The 24,957-nt window shown below is 40.9% G+C and overlaps 1 protein-coding gene across 2 annotated transcripts in view; it reads left to right on the top strand.

The window, feature by feature from the left end:
* The window catches only part of OGDH (oxoglutarate dehydrogenase), a 122,030-nt gene that overhangs the window by 55,358 nt on the left and 41,715 nt on the right, over positions 1-24,957 (top strand). Inside the window, exons 3-4 of one of the 2 annotated variants that reach the window (XM_077469667.1) lie at positions 1,760-1,948; positions 4,295-4,397. In XM_077469667.1, coding sequence (XP_077325793.1) covers positions 1,760-1,948; positions 4,295-4,397 — 292 coding nt within the window. Of the gene's footprint in view, positions 1-1,759; positions 1,949-3,941; positions 4,036-4,294; positions 4,398-24,957 lie in introns of both variants that reach the window. The other variant, XM_077469669.1, reaches the window with a different exon arrangement.

The following is a 24,957-nucleotide window of genomic DNA, read 5'->3' as shown; positions in this document are numbered from 1 at the left end:
GTCTTCACTTTTATTGATGTCACAAGGAACGTAAACATCCTATGTGACAGATACTCTTTATGGAGAGATCCCTTTAGTTACACTTTAAAAGCATCTGATCACACTAAGATCGGGTACGTTTTTTTTTTTTTTTTTTAGTTTTTACAGATAGCGTGGTTTTGTATTTAGTCATATCTGGCCTGCTGGAAAGGTTCTTGGGAGACTGATGTTTAGACAGAGACAGCCAGTCCACAATCTGCCTGAACAGTGACAGACAGAACTGGTAAAAACATCTCGTGACCAGGCAAAGGATGGATTAAAGAATTTTCCCTATTAGTGTAAAAAAAGATAGAGGACTTGGCTGCATACATTTAATTTGCAAGTATATGTTGAAGCTGGAGGGCCTCAAGAAACCTCTGTATTGTGCAGTCCTACTCTTAATTTATGATAACGTAAAATCCCAGACAAAGTGAAGCAGATGACTTTTCAAATAAATGTACCCAATACAAAAACACCATAAAAATACCTGTTGATCTGACCAGTAAGCTCAAATTGTATCCATTTTGGAGATGAGACAAACCATTTACCACTGACAAGGGTCCTTACAGAGTGGGAGTACTCTAATACAGTAGGTGTGTTACTGGCTAGATTACCAGGTGAAAACGGGGTGGGGGGCTAAAAAACCCCCCACAAATGCAGTTACCACATGTAAGGATTGTTAGGCTACCGTGTTCTATTATTTTTTTTTGGGGGGGGGGGGGGTTAATACTGCTTAAACAGGCCATCTGTGCCTCGTTAATCCAATTCATGTCCTGTAACCTCAACAGGAAGTAAGAGGATATCTTTCCAGTGTGGGGAAAATCCCCTCTTGGACAGTTGTCACAGAGAAAAGTTTACCCATTGTAAGATTTCCCCTCTATTTCTGTTGTAGTGACAACTCCAAATTTTGGGTCACAAAACGTTTATTCCTGGTGGCGACAGTGATCAGGGCTATTAGAGATTGCTATCCAAATGTTTTTGCCTTTTTAGAGCTGCCTTTCAGACAGCACTGTTGACAACTGCCTGAAGGGATTTCCCTCACTTTGGAAAGATTTCTTCTCAATTCCTGTTAAGTCTACAGGACAGGAAATCAAGGAGAATCTACCGAAGGAGACACAGAGGGCAAAAAAGAAAAACTGACCGCAGTTTTAATTTCTCCCCTACTCCAAAATAGAAAGATTTTGCTTTCAGATATACTTTAGGCTTTGACTTTAGATTTGTATTAAACATGATTAAAGAAGAACTCCAGTATTTTTTTTTTTTTGTTCTCCCCATTTTTGTCTAGGGGTGAGGAGAGCGTAGATATACTCCCCTAATCCGCCGATCCTCCGAGCACAGGACCAGTTCCTGCCACTCCTCTCTCCTGCCTCTCTACACGCTAGTAGTGTTGTGAGCGGACTGTTCCTGACGTCATCACACCCATAGACCACCTCTGGACGTGAGGACGGCAGGAACGGTCCACCAATGGATGTGGGGGAGTGCTGTTTTCCGGAGGATTGAAGGATCGGGTAAGTATAGCCTTTTGTTGCACGTCTGGACAAAAGGAATAGTTAACCCATGCAGTGCTGGCAAAGCCTGGCGTTCTTCTTTAAGCCTGTCTGCCTCTTTTTAGTGACAGGTTATCATTATGACTAATAGTCTGCTTGTTTTCCTTCAAAGATTCGGTGGCCATTTTGTCCCTGTGCTGTTCTGTGCATGTTGTTTCTAATGCTGGCTTACACTTATATGTGCTGTTTTGCAGTCTTGGGACATCTTCTTCCGAAATGCCAACGCCGGTGCTGCACCTGGAACCGCTTACCAGAGCCCTCCACCACTTGGTACCAGCCTGTCTGCACTGACCCAAGCACAGTCATTAGTAAAGGGTCAGCCAAATATCGAGAAGCTAGTGGAAGATCATCTGGCTGTGCAATCCCTCATCCGTGCTTACCAGGTATGTCTCCAGCCCCCTCTCTGGCTCTTGCACATTTCTGTATTTAATTTATACCTTGTACTAAAATAGTCATTAAAGGAGACCTCCAGAGAGTAGAGTGAACCTGAAACGTATATGGGACTTACTTCAAAGGTTACCCCAACCTGTTCCGCAAAATGTCTTTCAGCTAGCACTATGTCTTTCAACATTTAGTGATACATATATTTGTGTGTATCAGAATTCCCTACAGATATTTGAGTTACAGCATTGAGGACTCAAAGGCAAGTCCAATATGTAATTAAAGCAGAACCCCAGGCAAAGAGCTAAATACGTATTTGAAAAATTTCAAACGTATTCATATGCAAATTATTTGTCTTTTTTTTTTTTTTTTTTTTTAAGTCACATACCTATATACAAGAAGTAAAAGCAAACAGGATCACTTATCCAATGCTCAAGATAAGAAGTAAATTGAAATAAGCAGCTGCTCTAATCAAATATAACATTAAGGAGAAAGCAAAAAAGTTCCAAAGAAATTGGTACTTTCCGGCTTAAGCAGCTAAAAAAAAAATACATAAATAAAGATATTTAGTCACACACCTATATACTTGCACACATTCCATGCGTGTCAAAATATTGAGAAACAGTATCATTTTTCAATAAAGCTCAATTGGCAGTAAACAGCAGTCCAGTCAGTGCCTAGGCTGAAATAATGTCATCAGTATGCTGCAGGCAAGGGGACACATTTCCTCAGTCTCCTCTCTCCCAATGGTAACAGTGCAACATTGTACCTTTTGTAGCAGGCTAAGAGAATGTGCTGCCTGAACAAAGATGGTCCTGGCCTAGGGAGAAAAGCAGATGAAAGCATTGTTGAAGGCAGAACTATGATTCCTGTGAAGTAATAAATATATTAAAGTCTGTTAAACATTAGCATGCATGGACTTCAAAAAATACTGTATATCTGATGTTAAGTTCCCTTTAAGAGTTTCAGCCCACAGGCATCTTCTAAAAACTGAAAAAACACGTTCATAGCCAAACTGACCCTTTCAGTTATGTATAGACATGCAAGTACTGTACTGTATATGTTAATGGCTGTATTATCTACATAAGGAAATCGATGGTCACTCTGCTTAGTGACTCATCCTCCGTGTTCAAATAAATATTCTCAACTATAATGCCGCGTACACATGACCGGACTTTCCGTCAAAAAAGGCCCGGTTGTCTTCCTGGCTGACTTCTGATGGACTTTCGACTGAGTTACGACGGACTTCCGACCAAACGGACTTGCCCACACATGAACGGTCCAAAGTCCATTTGTTTTGAACGTGATGACATGCAACGGGACTAGAAAAGACAGTTCAATAGTCAGTAGCCAATAGCTGCCCTACCGTCGTATTTGGTCTGGTCGTGTGTACACGGCATTAGGATATAAAGATGTGTTTAAAGCAGCCCATACATGGAGTGAATTTCTTTCCTGCAACCCCAGGTTGCAGGAAAGAAATTAACTTGATTCCCCCATCAACACAGTCAGTGTTGACAGTGAATCCCTCCCGCCGAGCCATTGTATTCTCCCAGCGGGGGAAGCCGCCTCCACTGGGAGAAGACCGTTATTATTGCTAGCGGCTGTAAAAGCTGACAGGCTGATTGTACCTAAGTCGATCAACTTGGTACATTCAGCCTGTCCATACATGGTTTGAATCCCGGGCAGTTCCTGCTGAACCAGTCTGCGATTTGAACAGTCTATGGCCGGCCTTAGAGATTACACCCACAGCCAAAGAATTTAAGAATCCATAAATATATGTTGTTGAAATGGTCACTTTCCATTAACCGTTAACAAACATTATTGTGCCTCATGTAAAAACTGGAGAGGTGGGGAAAGTTGGTGAAGTCCTTATCAAACAATCTGTTTTGTTAGCTGTTTATTGGATGCTATTGGAAACATTTCTTTCTTTACTTCCCCAGTTTTGTTGTGGGGGGAGGGGAGGTATCATTAACCAATTTGTGTCATTGCTTCCAGGTAAGGGGTCACCACGTTGCAAAACTTGATCCCCTCGGAATTAGCTCTGTTAATTTTGATGACGCTCCAGTTATTGTCGGTCCTCCGAATGTTGGTGAGGATTCCTGTACTAAATTTGTAACTTTTTTTTTTCTTCTCTACTTTCCCTTTTTTTCTCCCTTTTTTGTTTTTGTATTTATTTTACGTGGTGCCGCTGTATTTCCTCTGCCCTCTGGTTCTTCCATCATCTGATTTCTTTTACTCCATTCTTCCCCAACCTACCTGACCTCTTACTGTTACTTTTCCTTGCCCTGCTTTTTTCTCCTCTTCTCTCCTTTTCCACAACCCTCTTCTGGCACCTCTCCTCTATATAGATCCGTGGGCACCATGTTGCCCAGCTTGACCCACTTGGCATTCTGGATGCAGATCTGGACTCCTGTGTGCCAGCTGATATTATCACGTCCTCAGACAAACTCGGTGAGGGCCAATAGCTCTGCTAGAATGGTCACTGCTTTTGCGCTTCCCTCTCACCCCCACCATGTATGTCTACCCCTGCTCAACAGAATTGTAGGTGCAGAGTTTACAACTAACAGCTGACTTCCTCCTGGGCAGAAAATATACATATCTAGTGATTATCCTATGCTGCTTCTTTTATCAAGTGTGAGTAGCACTACCAGGCACTTCTACACCTGATTGATACAGAATGGATCAAGGCAAATCCTTTTTCCATATGAGTTCTTCTGGGTAGGTGTCACAATCTTCAGTATATAGAAACTACACCTTACTGCTCACTTGACAAGGGACATACACAGCATATCCATATACAGCTTAATAGAGAGCTAAACTAAAAAAGGTGCAAAGAAAATTTAAAAACATCAACTTTTATTTGTAATCAATAATATGTATAAGAATTGTTAAAAAAAAAAAACCTGGTAAAAGGATTAATATCTCCATATATTGAGGCCGTCCTGTATATTGTATTTTATCTGAAAAAATATCTTCATTCAAATTCAGAAGATTAAGATCTTTTGTTCCATATCTACACAAATTTATACATATACAGTTCTGGTTATTTTTCAAACCGGATAGAAATTGGTCAACTTTGAAATCATCTCTTCACTGACTGAAAATGAAATTGGAATTGGATAAGAGTCCTGTATATCTATGTCACAAAACTTTCAATTGTATCCATATATCGTGAGTATTGCGCTTCATTGTTCCATAAATTATTCAGAGTTCATAAGTTGAAGTAGTATCTCCACGTAAAGGACTTTATCCACAAATATTAGGTATCTACGTTGACAACTCTTTAATGAACTTTGATCATGTAAGTTAACCCCTTGCTGCCACCTGTACACGTATATGCGACCTCACTGAAGTGGGTCATGTGTACATGTGTTTATACTGCGATCACACTGCTAGTACTAATGAATGGAAAGCGGGAAATACTGGTTCCCAATTACCTGATCACTGTGATAACCTCTGATTGGCCCCTGTGCTTTTTTTTTTTTCTCTCTCTCTCTGAATGTAGAAAGATACATTGTATCGTTCTCTCCTTGCTAGGGGAGAAAAATGTAAAAAAAATATTTGAATTCAAAAGATAAAGAATAAATGGCTAAATCAAGGTTTGATCTAGATCAGGATTAGTGGGGGTCAATGATATGGGTCAGTATATCTTGGATAGTATTTATTTTTTATTTTTTTGTAAAGTATTTTTTTTAATTAATGGCAGTGTGTTTTAGGTAGGATAAAAAACGCAAAATGTGCACTTTCGTTTCTGGGCCCTACTACAGTTGCAAATAACATACAAACATGATATCACTGCGATCACCAGGAGCAGGAGAATTTATTTTGATGGTAAGTTAGGGTGGCTTCACACTGATCCGCTGTGCTTTGGCTGCAGTGCAGCATATCGGCTGTTTTCGTGCATTTTAGCTGCATAGAGTTCTATTAAGTTGTGGTTTTGATGCGCTTTTAGGAAGTGCATAAAAACTACAAGACATAATAAAACTCTAAGGAACAGGGCAGTGAACTGACGTGAAAGCCATGGGTACACTGCGCTGCATCCGAGCTGCGGCCAAAGCACTATTAAAGCGCCCTTATGGTAAGATATGTACAGCTACATTTTCAAAAATATTTTTTCTTTATTGTGGGGCAGTTTTTCTCTTTTTCTTTTTTTCAATAAAAAAAAAAAGCAGGTTTACTAAGGCCAGCCATATACATGGTTTAAAATTTGGCCAGTTCAGCAGGGACCAGACAAATTTTGATACTTGTATGGGCTCCCTGGTTTTACTCAAGTGAATCTATTGATCGACTTGTGTACAAGCAGCCAGTCTAGTTTTTCCTGAGTGGTTATGGCCGGAAACTAATCGTATTCTGAAAGTATGAAAAAAACTCAGGCACTGCTAGGTAACTGTAAAAAATGCATAGAATGGGTGTTTTTTTGGACCCACCCCTTAACGCTTACTCAAACACTTTATAAAAACAAATGAAAAAATAAAAATGGTGAACTGTTCCTTAACCACTTCAGCTCCGGACCAATAAACACCTTAAGGACCAGAGGTCTTTTTGCAATTTCGCACTGCGCTGCTTTAACTGGTAATTGCGCGGTCATGCAATATTGCACCCAAACGAAATTTGCGTCCTTTTCTTCCCACAAATAGAGCTTTCTTTTGATGGTATTTGATTGCCTCTGCGATTTTTTTTTTTTGCGATATAAATGGAAAAAGAGCGAAAATTTTGAAAAAAAAAGATATTTTCTTCTTTTTGTTATAAGAAAAATCGAATAAACTAAATTTTAGTCATACATTGAGGGCAAAATTTATTCAGCCACATGTCTTTAGTAAAAAAAATGTCAATAAGCGTATATTTTTTGGTTTGCGCAAAAGTTATAGCGTCTACAAACTAGAGTACATTTTCTGGAATTTACACAGCTTTTAATTTATGACTGCCGATCTCATTTCTTGAGGTGCTAAAATGGCAGGGCAGTACAAATCCCCCCCCAAATGACCCCATTTTGGAAAGTAGACACCCCAAGGAAATTGCTGATGGGTATGTTGAGCCCATTGAATATTTATTTTTTTTGTCCTAAGGGATTGAATAATGACAAAAAAAAAAAAAAAAAATTTTTTTACAAAAAGTTGTCACTAAATGATATATTGCTCACACATGCCATGGTTATATGTGGAATTGCACCCCAAAATATATTCCGCTACTTCTCCCGAGTATGGCGATACCACGTGTGTGGGACTTTTTGGGAGTCTAGTCGCGCACGGCACCCCGAAAACCAATCACCACCTTCAGGATTTCTAAGGGTGCAAATTTGTGATTTAACTCCTCACTACCTATCACAGTTTCGAAGGCCATAAAATGCCAAAATAGCACAAAACCCCCCAAAATGACCCCATTTTGGAAAGTAGACACCCCAAGCTATTTACTGAGAGGCATGTTGAGTCCATGGAATATTTTATATTTTGCCACAAGTTGTGGGAATATTACAAACTTTTTTTTTTTTTGCACCAAGTTGTCACTAAATGATATATTGCTCACACATGCTATGGGCATATGTGAAATGACACCCCAAAATACATTCTGCTGCTTCTCCCGAGTACGGGGATACCACATGTGTGGGACTTTTTGGGAGTCTAGTCGCGCACGGCACCCCGAAAACCAATCACCACCTTCAGGATTTCTAAGGGTGCAAATTTTTGATTTAACTCCTCACTACCTATCACAGTTTCGAAGGCCATAAAATGCCAAAATAGCACAAAACCCCCCCAAATGACCCCATTTTGGAAAGTAGACACCCCAAGCTATTTACTGAGAGGCATGTTGAGTCCATGGAATATTTTATATTTTGCCAAAAGTTGCGGGAATATTACAAACTTTTTTTTTTTTGCACAAAGTTGTCACTAAATGATATATTGCTCACACATGCTATGGGCAGAAGTCAAATTACACCCCAAAATAAATTCTGCTGCTTCTCCCGAGTACGGGGATACCACATGTGGGGGACTTTTTGGGAGCCTAGCCACGTACGGGACCCCGAAAACCAAGAACTGCCTTCCGGATTTGAATATAAAATGCTATAAAAAACAAACTAACCAGAGTCACCCGTAACACTTATACGGTGATCAGTGGTGAAAGGGTTAACTAGGGGCAATCAGGGGGTTCAAATTTTTATTAGGTAGTATATGGGGGTCCCTGGCGCTATATAAAAACCTGACGGGGAACCTAAATAACTAACTGGCTAACCAGCGTCACCAGTGACACTTATACTGTGATCGCTGGTGAAAGGGGGTGAAAGGGTTAACTAGCAGCAATCAGGGGGTTAAAACCATTATTGGGTAGTATATCGGGGTACCTAGCACTATAAAAACCTGGCGGTGAACCTAAAAAAATAACTAGCTACCTAGCGACACTAGCGACACTGATGCAGCGTTCAGAAAAATTATCGCTTAGTGACACTGGCAAAAGGGGGTGAAAGGGTTAACTAGCGGAAATCAGGGGGTTAAAACCATTATTGGGTAGTATATCGGGGTACCTAGCGCTATAAAAACCTGGCGGTGAACCTAAAAAAATAACTAGCTACCTAGCGACTGTAGCGACACTAATGCAGCGATCAGAAAAACTATCGCTTAGTGACACTGGCAAAAGGGGGTGAAAGGGTTAACTAGCGGCAATCAGGGGGTTAAAAACATTATTGGGTAGTATATCGGGGTACCTAGCGATATAAAAACCTGGCGGTGAACCTAAAAAAATAACTAGCTACCTAGCGACACATGCAGCGATCAGAAAAATGATCGCTTAGTGACACTGGCAAAAGGGGGTGAAAGGGTTAACTAGCGGCAATCAGGGGGTTAAAAACATTATTGGGTAGTATATCGGGGTACCTAGCGCTATAAAAACCTGGCGGTGAACCTAAAAAAATAACTAGCTACCTAGCGACTGTAGCGACACTAATGCAGCGATCAGAAAAACGATCGCTTAGTGACACTGGCAAAAGGGGGTGAAAGGGTTAACTAGCGGCAATCAGGGGGTTAAAAACATTATTGGGTAGTATATCGGGGTACCTAGCGATATAAAAACCTGGCGGTGAACCTAAAAAAATAACTAGCTACCTAGCGACACTAGCGACACATGCAGCGATCAGAAAAATGATCGCTTAGTGACACTGGCAAAAGGGGGTGAAAGGGTTAACTCTAGGGGCAATCAGGGGGTTAAATCTTTATTGGGGGGTGATAGGGGGCTACCCTGGACCTAACACTAACTGTCCTGACAGTTTTTACTGTCACAACTGACACTGAATGCATTGATCAGTAAAGAAATGATCAATGCAATCAGTGACACTGTGACTGGGGGGGGAGGGGGGGCGATCGGGGGGGGGATCGGGGGGGGTTTGTGTGCCTGTGTGTACCTACATGTCAGTGTAGTGTTGGTGCACACTTACTTTTACTCTTCTCCTCGTAGTCCGGTCAAAAAGACCGCCCCGAGGAGAATGACATCACTTCCTCCTTCCTGTGTAAACAATACACAGGGGAGGAAGCTTCTCATTGGCCAGGAGCGATCCAGAGGGGGTGGCCGAAAACCAACGGCCATCCCCTCATCACGGAGCGCTCCTGGACCGAATCGGACCACCGTAACCAGCGGGAGGGGGTCCGATCGGACCCCCCACCCGCTGGAAGGCAATCACGTAGATGTACGTGATTGTGCCTGCCTGTGCCATTGTGCTGACGTACATTGGCAATACGGCGGTCCTCAAGTGGTTAAAATAGTCGTAGTGTCCATGAAGGGAAAAAAACTTGTACGTGTTTAAAATAGATTTTATATAATACACACACACACACACACACACACACACACACACACACACACACACACACACACACACACACACACACACACACACACACACACACACACACACACACACACACCTTATTATATCATATATAAGCAATATACACTGACTGTGTTGATGATGGAATTGAGCAAATTTCTCATGTTGCAAAATTGTGTTTAGAAATTTGGATTTATTTTACCCTCTGTCATGAAGGGGTTATTCACAAAAATGTATACACTGGTCGGCATGGACAAGTCTAAGTAGGTGCTCTATGTTTAGTAGATACCTAACATTTGTGGAGGTAACTAATTTTCACTTATGAACTATAAACCATTTATGGAAAATTCAACATTTTTGTCATAGTTTTTCAAGGCTTTTAGTCCATTCCAGTAATATTTTCAGTCAATGAAGAAATCTTTTCAAACTTGACTAAAATTTCTTCTTTGAAGATACCTAGAACTGAGTTATATAAACTTGTCACCCACCTATAGGCAGATATGAAACAAATAATTTGAAAATTCTTCTGATTTTGGATGAATAGACATTTTTCAGATAAAATGCAATATGTAAGGTGGCCTCATGTTATGTAAATATTCATCTTTTTTTTATCAGTTTTTTTTTTTTTTAGGGTTTTGCATGATTTTTATACATATGGTTATTTGTATTTACTTTGCAACTTTAGTAGCCAAGATCTCAAATGTGCTGTTTACTGCTATATACATAAAAAAATGTGTGTACAGGTCGTATGTGCTTGAGCAGGATGCGAGGTAGTTTTGATTTTAGAAAAAAAATTACATAAATAAAGCCTGTTATTTTGATTTAAACCTGTACAGGCTATTAGGGCTTTCCTGTGTCACAGTTAGAATTGTTCATATTTTGGTGGTTGTCCCCAAAACACACACACACACAAACCCTTTACAACCACTTTAAACTGCACGGTTTAGGCGATATCCCTGTATTTGCATGTGCCAACATCATCGGCACATGCACACTTAAGCCAACTCAAGCAATGGCACATATGCGTCGTTGCTTCAGTTGTACTGTGCCGTTCCTGGCAGCTCCCGTGCACATGCGCAGGAGTGACGCGGCTCCGGCCAATCACAGCGCCGAATACGCGATACCCGGACCTAACTTCCAGGAGAGATGCCGCCGGCTGGAGGGGGAGACAAGGACGGCTGCGGGTGCTTCGTTCTCGGGTAAGTAATTCATAATGAGCTATCTGCCTTTGTCTTGCAGGTTTTTTTTTTTTTTTTTGTTTTTTTTTTTTTGGTTACCCGGGTTTACAACCACTTTACACTGCTGTATTGTCCAACAAATTTTAGCATTACTTTTGACATGGCAATGCTTTAGGTGTCCTATAGTTCAGGAAGAGTGTAGTTTTGGCATTTATTCACCAAGTATATTTCCTGCCTTTTAGAAATCAAAAGCTGTTAGTTGTGCTATATGTGTAGATTGGACAGTAGCGGTTACTAGGCTGCAAAGCTCACGCTGCTCTCACGCCAAAACTGCTAACTTAGACTAGTGCACTGAGTAACCACCACTAACCGAATAATGGGCATGTTGAGGGTGTGTGCTGGAAACAGACCGGGTGCTTGATTGTCTGCTTTGGGAGTAGAGCATGTGGTGTGTGGGCATGAGGGCCAATTTGTTTGCGTTGATCTGTCTCAAATTTGAATAATCTGTGATTTTACCTTTCAAAGTTTGCAGGATTTGGTAAGAGCACAATCAATGTTTACTTTTGAATTGTACCGTTTAGAAATCCCAGATTTCCCGTTGTAGTTGCACACATCTATAAAGATTTGATATATTGTACTGGTATAAACATGTAAAATCCAGTTGTAGACTTAATTCCTTTTGACCAGGTAACTTGTTTATTGCAAGGCTGCCCAACTCCAGTTCTGGAGGCCACAATCAATAGTTTTTAGGCAGGTTCAAAATCTTGTTTTGTGTACTAACTCTTTATCAGTTTGTAACAAATTATTAAAATGTGTCCAGAGCATGGTCCGAGTTGAGCAGCAATTATCTGTAGTGTTAATTTTAGACAAATTTCAAAGGGTGGAGTGGAAGATCGATATTATTGCATGGTATGTATGTTCATATCCTGCAGTTGAGCAAGTTAACGTGGACTGCAGTGACCTGCAGCTCCATGCTTAAATTCAACATAACTATTTCCAACCCAATTGATCATTTCCCTCTGGTAGTTTTAACTTGCTGTTGTCCTTGGCAATCGTCTCAGCCCCACAGACCAAAGGATTGTCATACAAATCTGTGTAAACTGCAGCTATCCTGTTATGGGTATATGAATTCTTCAGACAACTGGAAAGCTCTAGTTAGCAAGGTAAGACGTGAGGGGGCAGTCTGTGTCCTTCTATGATCCGGCAATATTTTTCTGGCGAATGCAGAACAAAACCCAGCAAGTTGGCAGCCATTTGTGTTCTATCACTTGAGGAATATTTATTATAAAATACAGTTCTCCTATATATCATTCACAGTGTAATTACCTTGCGGAAATCAAAAGTATACAATTTGAGGGTAGTTACCCCGGATGGGGTCTCTAAGAGATACATTTGTAAAAAATTTTGGTAACCACATATATTTTTTTTCCTCCTGACAATTTTAAAACCAAAGCTTGACTAACCAGCATAGTGAGATACCAATACAATCCCTTACAGCCCATTTCTTTCATACATTGTATTGCTGTTACAAAAGCAGCACACTCTGGTCTCTGGTTTTGTCTGTGTAGTAAAGAAGATTCTTGTACAGCTAGGCATGAAGCAGCAATAAGTTGTCCGCTATTAAAAAAAAAAAAAGAAAAGAAAATGGATCTCTGTTTACATGTTTATGAATAGACGAAATCCACGTTCAAAGAAGGTGTAGCAATTAGGATTGCCGATTACCCATTTTGTGTGAACGTTTAAACAAAAAAAGAAAAAAGATCTTGCTTTTTATGGGCAAAGTTATATATATTTTTACTCTCAGCACTTCTGTAATTTTTAAAACAAAGTCAGTGCACTCTTTACTGATACACATGTTTGGATCATTTGGGTGGGGGCTTCCGATTAAGCTGGCCAGGTCTGTGGCCACAACCTGGCTAAATAAAGTAAATTTTTATTTGACTTGTCAAAGGTGCTGGGTGGAGATATGCGGACTGAACAGTGATGGCATCCAATCAGATGCAGTTACTGTTCGGGTATTCATCAGCTGTGGGTCCCTGCCGCTGCTGAATACAATAGCTGGCAGCGGAGATTCCTTGCTTGCTAAACAAGATTGTGAGCTTTATCAAACTAATGCTATGCAGCTTCCGTACCAGTATTCAATTAGGTTAGTTTTGGCTGGTTTCATAATTCATTCTGATTAGTTTACTGAATTTACCTGTTTGACGCTCTCACTGAAGGCATCTTGTGGAGGAAAGAAAAGTACTGTAGGAGACAGTACTAAAGAGGAGGTGAGTATTCCAGCTGCTAGGGGGCTATTTAAAAAAAATAATGTATAAAATGCAGATAGGTATACCTTATGCCCCGTACACACGAGAGGGATTAAGTCTGACAGACCTCCAAAGGAGTTCCGCCGGAGTTCCGCCGGAGTTCCGACGGAGTTCTGGCGGACTTTTCGACCGAACGGACTTGACCACACACCATCACACCAAACTCCGACGGAGTCGAACGTGATGACGTACGACTGGATTCGACGTAGGAAGTTCCTAGACAGTAGCCAATAGCTGCCCTAGCGTCGGTTTTAGTCCGTCGGAGTAGCACACACACGAGCGGATTTTTCAAAGGGGACCGGGTCCGGCGGAGTTCCGTCGGGAAAATTTAAAGCATGCTTCATTTCTAAAGTCCGTCAGACTTTAGCTTCGCTAAAGTCCGTTGCAGCCCACACACGATCGGATAGTCCGCCGGACTCAGTCCGTCGGAGTTTGGATGTCGAAAAGTCCGCTCGTGTGTACGGGGCATTAAATGACAAGGTTGGCATGCTGCCACAACCCTGTTGGAAGAGGAAAGGCTTTTTATGGTAAATAGCAATACTGTGTAATCTTAGCAAAAGTCAAAAATGCCCAGTTTGTGGGCTGTACAATTTTTAAAAATGGAATGCATTTACTCATGCTGGAGTCCACCAAAAAATATTTTTTGGGCAGGCGAGCCTTTTAAACAATTCACAAACCATGTAATCCACACGGCAAAATATTTATTTTTGGCCTAGTTCCCTTGTGCTTTGAAAAGGCTGATGAAGTACATGGTTTTCTCAGTTGTGAAGTAAACTATAGACAGGCAAAATTCTGTCTTTGCCTCTGTGAAAGAACATGGAAATATCAGTGTCCATTCTGAACATCGTTCATCATTGGACACTGTAGGTACTTCAAAAGCCTGTACATGCATAGCAAAACAAGGTTGTTAAAGACAAATTCTGTCTTTGTCTCTAAAAGTTCCCCTTTTGCTTCTGGTACCAGCTCAAGAGCAGGAAGTGAAGAGAAATATTCCGAATGAAAAGACGGGACTAGAAATCTTCGGAATATGGAAGCAGGACTTGTTTTAGTAAACTTTGCATTTGTGTTGCTCTTTTCACTTTTCACTTTTTTTTTCCTGATGCAATTTCTATTATATCAAAGACGCTCTTGTCATGAAGTGCCCACCTGTATATAAATCCTATGTATAGTGTGTTTTACTTGTAGTACCGTTCATCCTTATGGGAAAATTAGCTTGTCAGATACTGCAGTAATCAGGATTTTCTAAAAGCACAATGTTATAATGCAAAACATTTTAAAATGCACATTTTGGGGGGAAAAAAGCACAGGAGTTTGCAGAGGTCATAAAGTGTAGGGAAGTGAAGATGTGGAATGGAATTTAGAGGCTGTGTTAGATTTGCAACTCTATTGCTGAGAATATCTCATCAGGATTACTAAGGCCCATTCACACCATCCCTGCTCTTCAGTGGTGCTTTTCAGCACAGCACATTGGTGTGTTAGGGCCCTAAGGCTGGATTCACACCTATGCAGTTTTAGTGCTTTTTGCAGATTTGCACTACAGTCCATTTAACATGGTTTCCTATGGAACACGTTCTGTAGTACACTGCAAAATGCAAAAAGCACTAATAATGCATAGTTCTGAATCCAGCCTAAGTGTGCTTACCTGCAGCTATAGTGCTAGTCTCTCTGGCCAGGCAGGGGAGGTTGACGCTCTTTCCTCGCTCCCTTGATGGCAAACAGAATTCAGCAGCATTTCAGCCATCAAAAGAGCACTGTCATAAGAGCAGGTGAGCACTCTTTAGCAGTCCTATGGCTTGGATAAAGGACAGGATTGCATATGTGATATGACCCTTACAGTTTTAAAATCGTCATACACTTGGGTGTGTTTTTAGCACTTTAGTTTGGACATTCTAATGTGGAAGTATTTTTTTTCTTCTGCTCTGCCTCTATATCAATATGTGTGTTGTGTGAGAGTGCTCATTTTTTTTTTTTTTTCCCATGAGCCTGTAAAGTAAAAATGTCATAAGCCTAAATCCAAACGCATAGTGCACTGCAGAACTATGTGTTTCAGAGGTGATTTCAATGCACTGTGCATATTGCAGAAGGGATCTTGTGGCTGCTTGCAAGAAGCTATTATGTGCTTGAGTGCTTTTTCTTCCCTCCAGATTATGTTGCAGACATGGTTTGCAGCTTGTATGACCCCCTGTTTTTGCTGTTCAGATTTAATATTTAAAGATTCCTCTCTGTTTTCCCTATGCTGCGCCCTTCTTCCTTTTTAACCTTAACCCTGTTGTGCTGCGTCCCCTACTCCCATCCTACACAGACCTACCAGCATTCCTGGATCGGCTTCGAGTGCTCACTGTGGGAGGTATGGAAAATGTCCTTCTTAACTGCCCTCCCTGCCTTCCCTTCCCATCAACCCTGTCTACCCCAGGCACATGTCTGTTTAGTTCCTTCAGTTAGAGTGAGTAAAAGTGTTCTGTGATTGAACCAGTAGGTGTATATATAAAAAAAAATAACTGGCCTATGCTGGATATGCTGCTTTCTCAACTTGCCCTACAGTTTATTGAAGGTGTACTTGTAGACCGACATTTTCCACTCAACTAGTCAATGGTACAAAAGTAATTTACAGTACTGTGCAAAAGTCGCGGTTGTGACAAATGCTGTAAATTAAGAAGGCGTTCAGAAATAGAAGTGTTTAATAGTTATTTTTTATCAATTAAGAAAACGGAAAGGAAGTGAACAGAAGATCAATCCAAATCAAATCAACATTTGGTGTGACCACCCTTTGTCTCGAAAACAGCATCAACTCCTCTAGGTACACTTGTATACAGTTTTTGAAGGAACTTGTCAGGTAGGTTGTTCCAATCTTGGAGAACTAATCACAGATCTTCTGTGTATGTAGGCTGCCTCAGAAACCTTCTGTCTCTCCATGTAATCCCAGACAGACTCGGTGAGGCTGAGATCAGGGCTCTTTGGGGACCAAACTATTACTTTCAGAACTCCTTGTTGTTTATGCTAAAGATAGTTCTTAATTACATTGGCTGCATGTTTGGGGTCGTTGTCCTGCTGCAGAATGAATTTGGGTCCAATCACACGCCTCTCTGATGGTATGGCATGATAGATAAGTGTCTGCCTGTATTTCTCAGCATTGAGGATGCCATTAAAGTGGTTGTAAACCCTTACAGACCACTTTTTGCTACAAGTAAGCCTATTATAAGGCTTAGCTGTAGCTACTTAGGATATCGCTTAAACCTGCATGGTGCGCATGTGCCAACGTCATTGGCACATGCGCACCAACGCAAACTGAAGCAATGGCTTGTACAGGCCATTTGCTTCAGTGAGTGTGCCATTTCCGGCAGCTCCCACCCACATTGTGAGTGACGTCATCGCGGTTCTGGCCAATCACAGTGCCGAAGCCGCGATACCTGGAAGTTACCCCGGGAGTGATGTCGCTGGCCAGTGCTGTGTACGAGCACCGCAGCAAGTGCTTCGATCTCAGGTGAGTATTACATAATGAGCTAGTATGATATGCATACTAGCTCATTATGCCTATGTGTTGCAGGTGTTAGTTTTTTTTTTCTGTTTTTTGTTTTTTCCAAAGTGGATTTAAAACCACTTTAATCCTGACCAAATCTCCGTCTCTATTGCAGCAATGCAGCACCAAACTTACAAGGAACCTCCACCATACTTCACTTTTGTCTGCAGACATTCATTATTGGACCACTCTCCAGCCCTTCGCAGAGTTGGAGATTTGATCAGGATGAATGGTTTCCTTAATACTAAGAAATACAGGCATATACTTATCCATCCTGCCATACCATCAGGGAGTCATGTAATTGGCCTCAGATTTTAATAAAATTCAAAGTACTAACAATAATTTAGAAAGCCATCCATAACTCTGCCCCTAGTTACATCACTAACCTAGTCCCAAAATACCAACCAAGCCGCTCTCTTCGGTCATCCCAAGACCTCCTGCTCTCTAGCTCCCTTGTCACCTCCTCCCATGCTCGCCTCCAGGATTTCTCCAGAGCTTTTCCCATCCTTTGGAACTCCCTACCCCAATCTGTCCGACTGTCCCCTAATCTATCCATCTTTAGATGATCCCTGAAAACCCTTCTCTTCAAAGAAGCCTATCCTGCTTCTAACACTGTTTTATTTCCTCCATCAGCTCATCCCCCCCACAGCTATTACCTTTTGTATCAATTGCCTTTTTTAGATTGTAAGCTCTAACGAGCAGGGCCCTCTTATTCCTCTTGTACCAAATTGTAATGTAACTGTAATGTCAGCCCTCATGTTGTAAAGCGCTGAGCAAACTGTTGGCGCTATATAAAACCTGTATCATAATAATAATTTATTCTGCTGCAAGACAACCACCCCAAACATGCAGCTAGTGTCATTTCTTCTTTGTAAAGGAGAACAAGGAGTCCTGGAAGTGATGGTTTGGCCCCCACAGAGCCCTGATCCCAACATCATCACATCTGTCTGGGATTACACAGAGACAAAGGGATTTAAGGCAGCTCACATCCACAGAAGATCTGTGTTTAGTTCTCTAAGATGTTTGGAACAACCTACCTGCCGAGTTCCTTCAAAAACTGTGTGAAATTGCACCTAGAAGAATTTATGGTGTTTTCAAGGCAAAAGGGTGGTGACACCAAATATTGATTTGATTTGGATTTCTCTTCTGTTCATTTACTTTCCATTTTATTAATTGATAAAAATGAAATGATTTCTATTTTGAAAATAATTTCTTACGAAGAACTGTATATACTAAAGACTTAATAGGATGTGTAAAGTGGTAATTTTTATGTTAAATCATTTGTATTGCATGCAGTGGAAATTTTAATGAGACCCTGCCACCAACTTTAAAAAACGCAAGTTAAAGCCCAGGAAAATCAAGTACTTTACCTACCTACTTGCACTGTTTTCCCATTTCCATAAGCAATTTATTGACTTCCGTGTACTTCTAAACTTGCTAAGGAATTGACAATCCAGAAATGTCAGTTGTCTAGCTCAGCCCCTCCCTCCCCATACTTCAAAGCCCTCTTCTACTCTGGGAGTATCTGATAACTGTCCTGGCCCAGCTAGTCCACCCTCCTGTAGCGGCTGGGGGACAAGTGAAGGGGAATGCGATAGATTGTCTTTGAGTGACAGCTCTGAGTCTGCTGGGGCTGCTGATATCACATCCAATCTCAGGACTTTTGGATGTCTACACAAGGGAAGCTTTTACAGGTAAACATCATCTAATCCTTTGTAAATATTTTTGTTGAATGATGTTTTGGCAGTCTCTGTAAAGTAATTGGAAAGACTCATATTTTTTTTTTTTTAAATAGCATACTTGCATCCACTGTGCAGCTCGTTTTGCACAGCATGGCCTGGATACTCGACTTCTGGGTTCCCGCGGCAGCTCTTGCGATGCCTCCCTGCATCAGATAACCCCCTAGGAGAAGCACTCTCCCTGGGGTTTACCTTGTGGGCGCGCACCCGAGTCCAGCATTTGCCGCCATAAAAACGAATGTCAGACTCGGCCCGGCACCCGCGTAATTAGATTTGATTGACAGCAGTGGAAGCCAATGGCTGCGCTGCTATCAATCTATCCAATCGAGCCAACAACCCTGTGGAGAGAGGGAGCGCTTCTTCGGTGATGGAAATTCAGGGCTCAGAAAAGAAAAAATGGGGGGCCGGCCACTGCTAGATGTTTTCTCACCTTATTGCATAGGATGTATTAAGGTGAAAAAACATGAGGGTTTACAACCCCTTTAAACAAGTTTCAAGTAGTGTTTATACCTACTGAAATCTACTAGCAGCTTGTTTAAAGTGACAGCCTGCACATATAGGCCTATGGGAAGATTATTGCTGAAGTGGTTTGGTGGCAGGGTCTCATTAATAGATGAACCTATGTGCAGTGTGGTTTTGCTGCAATTGTCACGTTAAAACTGTATTGCACAACGCTTATCACCCAAAAAAAAGCAGGAGCTTCTTTTGGGTGACGGGCTTCACGTAATAGGATTAGCCGTGATTGCAGCATGATTTATCACAGCAAAACTGCACCTCGTTTAGGTGCCATTAAAAGGGAATATAATACCTGAGCACGTGTGCTACATTTTGCCAGCATTGCAATTTGAATCACAGTATTTCCACCCGTGATCCCAAATCGCTAGATTTGAATGGTGGGTCCATAGCGTAACTATCATTTCTAGATAATGTGTTTAGAGTAGAATTTCTGTCAAAATCTACTTGTAATAATGCTTCCCCCAATGCTTATTTTGACTTACCTGTATAAGAAAGACCTGTATACTTTACTATTTTTTTTTTTTTTTTACCCGCTCTGGGATGGCCACTCGATCCGACTCCCCTGTGTCAGTCAGCAGCTGCTTCTGGGGTTGAGGACGGGTCACTGACAATGGATGGGTCATAGGGACCTATGAGTTATGTCTACACTCCCAGGCATCTCATCTCTCCTGTAGCAGGCACTGGCTGACACAGGGGAGATCATGAGACTGGACTGAAGAAGGCTGAAAATAGGTAAATATACAGATCTTTCTTGGACAGGTTAGCCAGAATAAGTGTTAAGAGGGGGAGGGAGCATTTTTCTGTATCAATCTTTCTTTATTAAGATTTTATGTAACAATAAAAACATAAAGTAGCTAATTTGAGTACAAAAAGGATCTGTCATCATAGTCAATATATAAGAAAATGGTGACAATATCATGTCGGGAGAATTTTTAGGAGATGTTAAATTGGAATTCCAGACAAACATTAACTAAAGATAACTGCTTTCCTGTAACAGATGACCAACCTTATATACACGCAGAGTGTATGTGAAATAAATCCATGTGAGCAATCTTCCCATGACCAAGCTTTGGTTGTTTAATAGGTTCACTGTACAAGTTTCTGTGTAAACAGGCATGAAGATCTTGACACTCACTATACCTGTCTATTGTTGACAGCTAGCCATAGTCAAGATGGATGTACCATGCTCTGGCTACTTGACACTCGTGTATGTGGAGCCTACCAGTTGACTTCTTAAGATGGTTTTCTTGGTTATCACATTTGCAGCTTGTTATCTGCCAAAGCTATCCATTGGTATAAGACAGTGATTAAAAATAAAAGCAATTTCAGATGCCTCAGAATAATCTCATGCAAACTAATTGAATATTAACATAAATATTTGTGTGCATCTGGAGGGTTTCTTTGACACTTCTGTCTTTCCGTCTAAACATAATCAGAAAGTTACTGCCTTATAAATGATCTTTCGGCCACAACTGAGCGCTGTCTTATGTCTGTAGATGGCCTTACTGAATATGTTCTTTCCTTATCTAGATAAGGAGTAGCACAGCCTTAATTACAGCTCTTATTCATACATTTATTGCACAGTTGTTGGCATTCTGTACTTAACATATTTCAAAGGTTGCAGTTGTGATGTGTTATCCTTACACAGTTTCATATGGTGGTGCTAAAGTTCTATATAGAAGAGAGGTGTGCACAATATATGACATTTCCCTGGCATCAGTGGGAGTACACATTGCCACATTTGGTATTAGGGGAAGGGACACTGCCCCATTGTTGGTATCATTGGGAGGAATAATGCCCCACTGTTGGTGGCAGTAGGAGAAATGGTGTAACATTGTTGATGTCAGTTGGCAGAATAGTGTCTCGTAGCAGTGGGAGGAATAGTGCACCAAGGGACGGATAAAGGACAGCAAACGGACGCATCCGGCCCCTGAGCCACCGTTTGGAGACCACTGCTTTTAGATGAACTCTAATCTAATACAGAGTGTAACTTGTACTGATTAACTGATGCACATGAAAAATTTGCTGCAAATCATCAAATTGAGTTCCTTGCTGTGCTGTATGGCATAAAGCTGACCTATACTGTACTTTATGGCACCATATATGAAATAAGGTGTCGTGCATGGTTTAGAATGTAAATGAACGCACATACAGTAACTTGCCAAGCCAGACACAGGTTACATAACAATGAAGCTATATGTGCAGATAAATGCAAGTGTGACTAACTTCAGCAATCTGTTACAAGCATTTAACAAGCTTCAAGCAACCCACAGTCTGGTGGTGTTAAATAATGTTTTTGTTTTTGAAAAAAAACAATAAACAGGTTTATACATACCTGCTCTATGCAATGGAATTGCAGAGTGGCCCAGAACCTTACATAGTTACATAGTAGGTGAGGTTGAAAAAAGACACAAGTCCATTAAGTCCAACCTATGTGTGTGATTATAAGTCAGTATTACATTGTATATCCCTGTATGTTGTGGTCGTTCAGGTGCTTATCTAATAGTCTATCTAATAGTTTTTTTTTTTTAAACTATCAATGCTCCCCCGCTGATACCACCGCCTGTGGAAGGGAATTGCACATCCTTGCCACTCTTACAGTAAAGCACCCTCTACATAGTTTAAGGTTAAACCTCTTTTCTTCTAATTTTAAAGCATGTGCGTGTGTCTTGTTAAGCTCCCTTCCGCGAAAAAGTTTTATCCCCATTGTGGGGTCACCAGTATGGTATTTGTAAATTGAAATCATATCCCCTCAAGCGTCTCTTCTCCAGAGAGAATAAGTTCAGTGCCCGCAAACCTTTCCTCATAACTCCTCCAGACCCTTTATTAGCTTTGTTGCCCTTCTTTGTACTCGCTCCATTTCTAGTTCATCCTTCCTGAGGACTGGTGCCCAGAACTGGACAGCATACTCAAGGTTCGGCTGGACCAGAGTCTTGTAGAGCGGGAGAATTATCGTTTTATCTCTGAAGTTGATTCTCTTTTTTTAATGCATGCCAATATTCTGTTTGCTTTGTTAGCAGCAGCTTGGCATTGCATGCCATTGCTGAGCCTATCATCTACTAGGACCTCCAGGCCCTTTTCCATCCTAGATTCCCCCAGAGGTTATCCCCCCAGTGTAATGATTGCATTCATATTTTTGCCACCCAAATTAATCATTTTACATTTTTCTACATTAAACCTCATTTGCCATGTAGTTGCCCACCCCATTAATTTGTTCAGATCTTTTTGCAAGGTTTACACATCCTGCGGACAAGTTATTGCCCAGCCTAGCATCGTCTGCAAATACAGAGATTGAACTGTTTACCCCATCCTCCAGGTCATTTCTAAACAAATAAAATAGGAATGGTCCCAGCACGGAACCCTGTGGGACCCCACTACTCACCTCTGACCATTCTGAATACTCCCCATTTATCACCACCCTCTGAACTTGCCCTTATAGACAGTTTTCAATCCATGTGCTCACCTTGTGGTCCACACCAACAGACCTTATTTTGTACATTAAACGTTTATGGGGAACTGTGTCAAATGCTTTTGAAAAATACTGATACACCACATCTAAGGACCTTCCTTTATCTAGATGGCAACTCACCTCCTCATAGAAGGTTAATAGATTGGTTTGGCAAGAACGATTCTTCATGAATGCATGCTGATTACTGCTAATGATACCGTTCTTATTATTAAAACCCTCCAAGAGCTTGCATACTATTGATGTTAGGCTAACTGGTCTGTAATCACCAGGGATATATTTTGGGCCCTTTTTAAATATTGGTGCTACATTAGCTTTTCTCCAATCATCTGGTACTTTTCCAGTCAGTAGACTGTCAGTAAAACATTAGGAACAATGGTCTGGCAATTACTTGATTGAGTTCCCCAAGTACCCTCGGATGCAAGCCATCTGGTCCAGGTGATTTATTAATGTTAAGTTTCCTAAGTCTAATTTTAATTCTGTCCTCTGTTAACCATGGAGGTGCTTCCTGTGATGTGTCATGAGGATAAACACTGCAGTTTTGGTTACTGAAGCCCCCTGATTATCTCGTGAAGATTTAGGAGAAGAATAAATTCAATACCTTTGCCATCTCCCTATTCTTTGTAACCAGATGTCCCTACTCGTTCTTTATGGGGCCAATATGGTCTGTCCTCCCTTTTTTACTGTACTGTTTTTGTATTATACTTAAAGAATGTCTTGGGATTTTTTTTTTTTGCTATCGCTATGTGTCTGTCTTGTTCTATCTTAGCTGCCCTAATTGCACCCTTACATTTCTTGTGGTATTCTTTATAAAATCTGAATGTTGATGATGACCCCTCAACCTTGTATTTTTTGAAGGCCTTCTCCTTTTGCTTTTATATGCATTTTTACATTGGAGTTAAGCCATCCCAGACTTTTGTTCGTTCTTTTAAATTTATTACCCAATGGGGTGCATTGGCTAATGCCTTTATTTAATATGCTCTTAAAGCAAATCCATCTCTCCTATGTGTTCTTTGTTCCTAAGATTTTATCCCAATTCATGCCTTCTACCAAGGTTGGTAGTTTAGGGAAGTTGGCTCTTTTGAAATTCAGTGTCTTTGTATTCCCTTTATGTTTCCTATTTGTGATTTTATACTAAAACCAGTTGACCTGTGATTGCTGTTTCCTAAATCGCCCCATATTTCCATATCCGTGATCAGGTATGTATTGCTAGTAATCAGTATATCCAGTAAAGCTTTATTTCTAGTTGGTGCGCCTACCATCTGAACCATGAAATTATCCTGCAAGAAATTTAGGAACTGGCGGGCCTTAGATGAATGCTTTGTTCCCTCCGCCCAGTCTGTCTGGATAATTAAAATCCCCCATTATAACACTTCTCATACTTGCTACTAATCCAACTTGTGATAGGAGATCCGTCCGCCCCCCCCCCCCCCCCTCAGGTTAGGGGTCCTATAGCATACTCCCAGTATTATTTTGCCCTTGGCCTCATCTCTTTGGAGCCCTCCTCCCTAGCTCTCTTAGTGATGTCACCTCTCACATTCACTTGTACATTATTCTTGATATATAGGCATACCTTTTCCCCTTTTTTACTATCATTAGCCTTGCAATAAAGGGTATACCCTTGAATGGTTGCCAGCCAATTATGAGAGCTGTTGAACCAGGTCTCTGAAATTCCCACAAAATCCAAATCTGCCTCGTACAACAGTATCTCTGGTTCACCCATCTTGTCATTGGTGAACGTGCCATGTAGTTTTAGACTGGTCGCATACTATCCTCTTATTGGATGTTCCAAGATTGCAACTAGGACTTGTTACTATAGTTACCTTGGGTTCATGTGCTTTAGTCAACCTACCACTAATGCTCCCAATACTACCCTCTGGAATATGTTCCGCACTGACTATCTCTACCTCTAATGTTTAGGCTTTCTAAGCATTTTAAATGCTTGCTAAAAAAAATTGTTGGCAGGACTTACAAGTTTAAACTATGCCCATATATTCTTTTTAGGGATTTCTCATTTTTAGTGATGTAGTATAAAACATCTACAAACACCCTTTTTTTGCTGGCCTACTTCAAACCGCCACTGATCAACTGTTCAGTAGTGCTTCCTTGCAGCTCCATGGCTTCAACTGCTCTGAGCTACTTATGGTTTTTGTTTTTTGTGCACATTGCTCATTTTCAAAAACCCATTTCTGTGTTTCACTGAGGGAAGCAGAACAGTTATTAGCAGTGGTAACTTAGAAGGTGCTCTGCAATTCTATTAATACAGCTGGTCGGTGAAGTTCTGAACTTTGGAAGTCCAAGCCAATAAACTCTATATGCAGAGACGCTTTCCACATTTCTCTCAAAATATAAAAAAAAAACAATGGCAAAAGCCTATGTTTATTTTATGCAAAAGCTGGGAAGTTTAGATTCTACATTGGGAGTCTTGAATTAAAATTTCATGGGGGTCCAGTCAGTAAAATTTTATTTTGGG

This window comes from Lithobates pipiens, unplaced genomic scaffold (assembly GCF_037356315.1).
Source record: "Lithobates pipiens isolate NorthernLeopardFrog02 unplaced genomic scaffold, aLitPip1_a1.2 Scaffold_8, whole genome shotgun sequence".
Classification (NCBI taxonomy): domain Eukaryota; kingdom Metazoa; phylum Chordata; class Amphibia; order Anura; family Ranidae; genus Lithobates; species Lithobates pipiens.
Note: the sequence above shows the minus strand (reverse complement) of the source record. Positions and strands in the feature narration are given on the sequence as shown.